The sequence below is a fragment of the Melozone crissalis genome, unplaced genomic scaffold (assembly GCF_028551555.1).
Source record: "Melozone crissalis strain CALT ecotype California unplaced genomic scaffold, PUWL_Pcris_2 ptg000045l_1, whole genome shotgun sequence".
In the NCBI taxonomy this organism is placed as follows: Eukaryota; Metazoa; Chordata; class Aves; order Passeriformes; family Passerellidae; genus Melozone; species Melozone crissalis.
Window position 1 is genome coordinate 27,610,457 of NW_026535823.1, and position 7,508 is coordinate 27,617,964.

The 7,508-nt window shown below is 42.2% G+C and overlaps 1 protein-coding gene across 1 annotated transcript; it reads right to left on the bottom strand.

Moving 5' to 3' along the window:
- Positions 1–437: 437 nt before the first annotated feature.
- Positions 438–7,020, bottom strand: ECHDC2 (enoyl-CoA hydratase domain containing 2). The gene is made up of 10 exons (XM_054285661.1): positions 6,971–7,020; positions 5,525–5,592; positions 4,829–4,916; positions 4,449–4,535; positions 3,219–3,311; positions 2,596–2,652; positions 2,009–2,196; positions 1,521–1,571; positions 1,134–1,181; positions 438–676 (listed from the first exon to the last, which is right to left on the bottom strand). Exons 2-10 carry the CDS (start codon positions 5,573–5,575, stop codon positions 599–601), a joined length of 741 nt encoding a protein of 246 aa, XP_054141636.1. The 5' UTR covers positions 5,576–5,592; positions 6,971–7,020; the 3' UTR covers positions 438–598.
- Positions 7,021–7,508: the final 488 nt, after the last annotated feature.

A 7,508-nucleotide genomic window follows, 5' to 3' on the forward strand; every position in this document is an offset into this window, starting at 1 on the left:
CTGCTTTACCTTTGCAGATCTTTGCACAGAAAATTTGTCTGTGTATAATTTGGTAAGATTCCCACACATTTTTGGCACAAGTGAAACTGTGGTTTCCTTTGATACTATCGTGGCATGAAGTTCCGATGTGGTAAGCTACATCTTACTTTGATAACCTATCAAGCATTTCCTAAAACCATGTTTGCTGATTAATTAATTTTTCTTTGAAGGCCCCAGTCTAGGAAAGTAAGAAGCTGTAGGGCTAAATTGTGTGGCATGTTTTAGTGCTGGAGAACCTCAAAGCAGAAGGAGAAAACAACTTCCAGTCAGCTAACAGAGGAAAACAGGTGATGGAGGGAAATTATGTGCCCAAGCCAAAACTTCTCCACATTCCTTACTTGACATCTGTGTGAGAGCCATAACCACTGACTTCAGATGAACATGCTTTAAATATTGAATACAAAGTTAAATCTTTATTTGGAGATTTGTACAGAAAAATGATTCAGTGGAATAGTTAGAAAGGCAGTCCAAGGCAAGGAGTTAAGTGCACAGAGTGGTGTCATAAAAATAATCCTAAGAAATCAGTGGATCTCCAGAAACTCAAGGGCAGCAGAAAGCTTTATTTGCCAGTGAACCGAGGTGGTCTCTTCTCCCTGAAGGCAGCCATCCCTTCCTGACGGTCTTTGGTGGGAATATTCTACATGAGAAAAGAAATAAAACAGAGGTATGTTTTCCATTCACAAGTCTGATGTGTTTTTAAGTCTTGACTAATTTGGCAGTAGTGGTGTGAGACTAAGTTTGCTTTTCTTTCAATGATAAAATTCCATGGTTTGCAATTAGGAAAAAACAGGGTTGCGGTGTAAGTTTGTAGAGTAACTCAGAAACAAAGCACCTAAGAAAAATACCATTGATCTATATGGGAAAACAGTTTCCCATAATCTTCATTCTTCATCTTAAAATATGAGAGACACGTTATATTGTAGTATTGTAATACCCTGTATTGTTCCATTAGCTGGTTCATGCTCTCAAAAACTGCCACAGTGAACTTCAAGAGGAATCATTTTGAATTGATTAAACTAAAACCATTTGCAAAGCTCATTCTATAACTAACATACAGTTGTTCCTTTCAGGAATGAATTCTGAAGGCAGATTACCTGGGCATAACACATCCCCTCAATAGCCATCCCTGATGCAATGTCAACCTGGGAAGGAGAGGAAAGGTGTGAGGTTTGTCTGAAGTACAGTCCTCAAAGCTGCTTCAGAGCTCTCAAATCAATCAGAGCAGTCAGTCACTCTCAAACAGTCATAGTAAGTAATCTTCACTTCAAATTAGAAGTACAGTATTACTATCTGTAGAAAAAAAATCCTGCCATATTCCTTTTAGCTTAAAAGAAATCTTTTAAAACCTCTGAAATGTTTTTAAATGTCTGATATAAAGAAAAATTTTATAACACATCTGTTCTAAACATCTTTACTGTTGTAATTTGCAAGAGTTGCTAGTCTTTTCATTCACTTCAGTATTTAAACAAAATAATTATTACCTCCATTCCTTTGTTTATTGCCAGTTTTCCCATTTTCACAGCAAACGGCGCCTTTATTAAAAACAAAAACCACAACAAATACTTTAAAATAATTAAATTTACATCAATTTATTACAGACTGTTATATTACTATTTTGCTCCAAATGATATCTTAGTCTACAGAATTCTGCAGTAAGTTAATAAGTACTTCACAAAAATCAATTTGGTGTTGTGTGCAGTTCACAGATGAACACAGTGTGAGTTTCAATGTCCTGCAGGTCTGTGTGGCTGCAGCTGGGGGCTAAACCTGCCCTATGGGTTAAGCAGCTGGATGTTAACACTTGCTCCAACAGAAACTGCATTCACAAAAAGGAACAGACTTAAAAAGACTTAAGGATCAGGAACCTAGACTTCAGTATTTCAGAGAAAGGAATTTCAGGTGTTTGTTTGCTCTCTTAAGGGGAGTACAAAGGCTGCCTTTACATTGGTGCCATGAGCAATGCACTTACCTGGGGCAGGATTTCTTTAGCCAAAGTCAAAGCTCTCTGGTAGGCTGCATCCCCCTCGCTGTTCTGTGGCACTGAGTGATTTACCAGCCCCATGGAGGCTGCCTGTTCTCCATCAACCTGTCTGCCAGTGAAAATGAGTTCCTTGGCAAGACCTATTCCAACACATCTGGGCAGGCGCTGGGTTCCACCTTAGGACAACAGAGAAAACACCATTTTCCATTTCTGACAAATGCCTCACTAGTATTTTGTCTCCTTAGAAAAGCAGGAACCTTAAAAAATAAATGGGTCATATGTTTTTTTAATAACTACAAGCTGAAGATGTTAACATTTTGAGAGGCATCTGAAAGACTTCAGTATTTTGATAAAAAAGAAAAGGTATAAAGGGACCTTCCTACATTCAGAGTAAGTCTGAGACAGAACTCTTGATTCATAGATCTCTTTTGTGACTGTAAGATGCTACTTCTAATTTACATTCAAAACACTTCAAGTGTTCATGAACACACTCTAATGGCAAAATATTTACAATACAGCTGAGAAAGTGAGATTTAATGAAGGTTTAATGAAGGTTGAGATTTAATGAAGGTTACCTGCTCCAGGCAGAAGTCCTCGTGTGGTCTCAATAAGGCCCATTTTAGCTGATGAAGCTATAAAAAAAATAAATGTAGAGTTAGCTACATTTTCATTTGTATAACTAGAAGTTTTCCAGATTGAACTGATCAATAAAATTAGAAACTGAGCTGGAACTCCATTTCTCCAGGTAGCCAGAAACTCTGAATACTACAGTACTTACTCCATATCTGTCTCAAGTCTGCTTACCCCAGTGTAGCAATTTTAGCTAGAAAAATGAACCTCACGTCCCTGCTAGATAAAATATAATGGATGGAGGCACAGAAACAGAAGAAATAAGTCTTCCAACCCAAACTGATTTAAGCTGGGAAGGTTAGATGTAACCAGAGTATATGTGATCCAGTATTAATCTTACTAATAAATAGTTTTCTAAAGGAATCCTAATCTTACCTAAAAATAGGTTTTACTTTTTAACCACGGGAACTACTTTCCAAATAACTAAATGTCACCATTTCTGTACAACCTTCTCTTAGATTCCTCTCAAGCTTCTGGACTCCATTAACCATCTACTGTCATGTGTGTAAGCTGTCTCTAAAATGCAGCCATCAGCTGCCAGGAGGATGCCACACTGAGCAGCACAAACCTGCCACTCGGAGGTCACAGGCCAGGGCCAGCTCTAATCCTCCACCCAGGGCGTAGCCATCGATTGCAGCGATCGTGGGCACGGGCAGGGCAGCTGCAGAACAGAGCACAGATTGCACAGTTGTGTTCCACAGGTTCTGTTTCACACGGCTCTGGAATTTAAATCCTTACATTCTAAACTTTCAGTTCAGAATTGCTCGAGGACTCATTTTCTCTCTGTTTTCGGTCTGGAAACAGTAAAAATTGTCTTCTTGCACTTCTCCCTTCTTTGTAAGAATGCAAAACATGCTTCTTCCATGCAAAGAAGCTTGCAAACAAAGCACTACAATGCAAAACAGTCCTCTCCTTGAAAATTTGTGACATGAATATTCATCTGTTGCAGTTCAACAGCCAAAGAGAAGACACCATCCCTAGGCCCTCGGTCACAGCACTCGGTTTTTGTGGTGCTTTTGTTAGCCAAGGCTCCTGAAAACAGGAACAGTAAACACTATTTAACTAGGTTACCTCATAGCTGAGGAGCTTGATGTACCTGGAGATTAGCTGCTTGATACTTTTTTAAATACTCAGGCAGCTGGATGCAAACTTCTGAGGTGAGCTGGTTCTCTGTTGTAACCACCCCTCCGATTGCTCCTGTCATTTTTAAAAAATTATTGCACTTTTGATTGGTATTTTAGACAGATTTGACTTTGGTACTTCTTTCTAGTGAGAGCAGAATAATTCATAAATAGGGGAAGAAAACTACTTGCAGAAGCTCGTATTCATTTTGCAAAGAAAAAGAAAAGCAAGGTGAGGGAGTTGTAGATACAACCCTCCCTGACATTGCACAAATCCATTTAGCAAATCCAATCAGAGATTCAAATCCATGTTCTTAGGTCTGTGCCACATTTTGAGTGTTTCTGAACATGTACTGGAAGTGGGACAACCAACACAGCACTTGCCTCCCCAGGATTCCACAGAAGTGTGGAATAAATAAATGCTTTATTGGAGCAGGTATTTATCACATAGGTGTGCATGTGCTTTGTTGTGCATAAAAAACACATCTTGTCCTTGGAGGGGTAGCAGGATGGTTGGGATTTAATTCTAATTGGATCTTTCTTTCAAGCATAAGGTGAAGCCATTTGGAAAGCTACTCCTAGGTAGATCGCCTGCTGGTTATTCCCTCCTTCAGCATTTCTAAATGTTTCACTACAAATGGTCTAGGATACATTTTCCAACTGATGTAATCCTTTACCTATTTCATCCATAAGATTTCTCAGTCTTCTAACAAACTCTCCAACTTCTGCATCATCCATCTTTGCACGTTCCTTTAAGTCTGCTCCTAAATAAAGGAGAAAAAGGTTGGAATCCAGGAAAAGACATCTGAAATCTCCCTCTCAGAGGACAGACTATTTAAAAAGTCTGAGATACAGCATTCCAGTTAAGTAAGGTCCATGGAAGTTGGAGTGTGGACATTTGGCCTGCAGCAGTAACGAGAGTGCCCCTCTGTGCCCTTTTGACAGATTTATTTTAATTTCTTTTAGCACTCATTTCCAAGTGCATGGTCTGATTGGCACACAGCCCTGAGAGCAACCACATTTTTTGAGAATGGTTTGCAGAGCCTTTGCTACTCACCTGCACAGAACACTCCTTTCACCTGGCTCTTGAACACCACCACCCGCACCTGCTCATCGAAGCGGAGCTGTTCCAGGGCACTGAACAGCTACGGGGGAGGGAGTGCACACAAAGAAAAAATATAAGCATGTGGGTATACACTGAAATGATAGCAAGTTGCTAATCTATGATACAAGTGTTTTGGGTTTTTTCCCTGCAGGTGCCAGAAAATTCATGGAAATCATGTCAGTGGAATCTGCAGTTTTTTCCACTACAAATTCAGAATGACACATTTCCCCATCTCTTTTTTCCTTCCACTTAGAGATGAATCTTTGCTGTATCTAAAAACTTCCCATCCTGTCCAGGCATGAGCCAGACCTTCTATAGGATTTGTCATCCTTGAACATTTCACCTGCTAAGGTGTGACAATGAGTATGCTTTTGTCGTAATGACACAAATAAGGACATTCACTTGCATCTGAGTTAACTTCAATAAATTAACTTAAATTAGCTAACTTAAATAACCCAGATATCCCTGTCCACATCTGAGGCAGTAACTATTACATTCTGTTTTCCTCAAGGTTCACCTGTCTTGTCCCAATGCCATTTCCACTGCCCTTTATCATAAATTATTTTTTAGATTTCCCACAACTATTCTCACAGCAGTTAGTTATTGATCATGGTTCCAAACACACTCACAGGCCAGGCCCATACTCACTTCATTTACAAATACTTTTCCCAGTGAATTTCTCGCGTGGGGTCGGTTCATTAGGATTTCAGCAATACCTTAGTAATAGGAGACAATTTCAGTTATACTTCATTTAGTTCTCTGGCACAGTAATTCAACTGGGAATATTATCTGCTTATGCTGCATCTTATCCTTCCTGAAAATGCATATAAAGTATATTCTAAAACAATCAGTTATTTTAAAACTGGACGTGGCACACCATGTGTACAAAACCCAGTTATGCAGAACAATTGTAAAATTCAGCAGGCCTGTAAAAGTCTATGACGAAGCAGACTTTTAGAAAATTATCAGGACATCGAAGAACATATCTTGGAATCACTGCAGAAATGGGAAAAAAAACCCCAAACAAACAAACAAAAGCCCAAATGGTGCATCTTAGGTTTCTCTTTTGAATGTTATTTAATTTAACTTTTATTGCCTTTCTGTGTTCCAGTACATTTCCTAATGAAGGAAACCATTCTCTTGGGATTGCTGTTTGCATGAGAACAGCACAGACAGGTCACTCTCAGTTCATGTTCCAGAACCATTTTGAAAGTGAACTCCATTTAATTTCAACATTATAAGCTCATCAGCAGAAAGGACTCTACTCAAAGTTCCTAAGTCCAAGCAGAAAAATAAAACCACAACATCTACCTACTTCTCCTTAGCACATGTGATTGGTAAATTATTATCCAATGGCTTCTGTATGCTTGGGAGAGAAAAAAAAAAATCTTCTGTTTTTTTGTCTGAACTTCTGCTCACTTCCCAGGCCTTGACATTGGAAGATGCTGTTGCTGTGCTGTAGGTGCACAGCTGTACCTTGCACCTGCCTTGCTTGGTCTTTCTGCCCTGCTGGAAGGTCTCTGTTTATTCCTCTGCCTATGGCCGTGGTCAGCTACTGAACCAGAGATGTGTGGCACTGGAACAGAGACCTGAGTGAACAGCGGCAACCAGCAAAAGAAATGTACAGCTGGTAACCACCTAATGTCTTTGTAACCAGCAGAATACCGAGAACTGTTTATAAACTCCTGCAACAGTTACACAGAAAGTAAATCCCTGGCAATCTGAACCAAACCTCAGGCTGCTTCGTGGCTCTCATGGATAAATGTGCACAGACATGTCAAGGTCCTGTCCTACCTTTATCACTGCACGTTAATGCTGTTAGAAAAATCTAAAGTATGCACACCAGAACTTCTTGCATTGAGGTCGCACGCACGCATAACTTTAGGGGGGAAAAAGTATCTAATTATTCATTCTGCAGCAGCGTTTTGAAAAAAATGTATCAAGGCATTGTTGAAAGCAGAACAACAAGGAGCGCCCCGGGCTCGGCAAGGCTGTCACCCCCGTGTGGGGGAACACACGGCCGCGCTCACGCCAGGCCGAGTGGTTCCGCCGGGAACGGCAGAAGCGGAGCCGCGCCCCGAGCCCGGCACTCACCGCCGCCGGCCGCGCTCAGCTGCACCTCCGCGCCCCGCGGCGCCCCGGCCGCGCCCGCCCGGCCCCGCGCCCCGCGCAGCGCCGCGGGCACCGCCCGCCACAGCCGCAGCAGGGCCATGGCCGCCGCCGGAACCGGCACGGGCCGGCCGGGCCCCGCCTCCGAGAGAACGGCCCCTCACACGAGAGCCGGCAGCGCGGACAGCCCGCTGCAGGGGAGCGGGGGAGGAGCGTGAGGTGGGAAACAAGGGCGCCACCACAAACAGCACGGCCAGGGGCTTGGCTGGAGTTGGCACCTCCTGTGCGGGGTGCAGCCGGGTCTGTGGGAGGCAGGACGTGATTTGAGTTCTGCCTGAGCCGTGGAGGTCCCCAAGGATGACGGAGTGAGGGAAGGGGGAAGTTGAGTGGATGAAGGGTCAGATATTCAGGTCTCACTGTAAATAAATCTGTAGGTAACAAGCAGCATTTCAGAAAAAGAGAAGGATCTCGTCAAGTATCCATCCCAAAGACATCTCTGGAGGAAAAGAGTTACAGAGCCGCA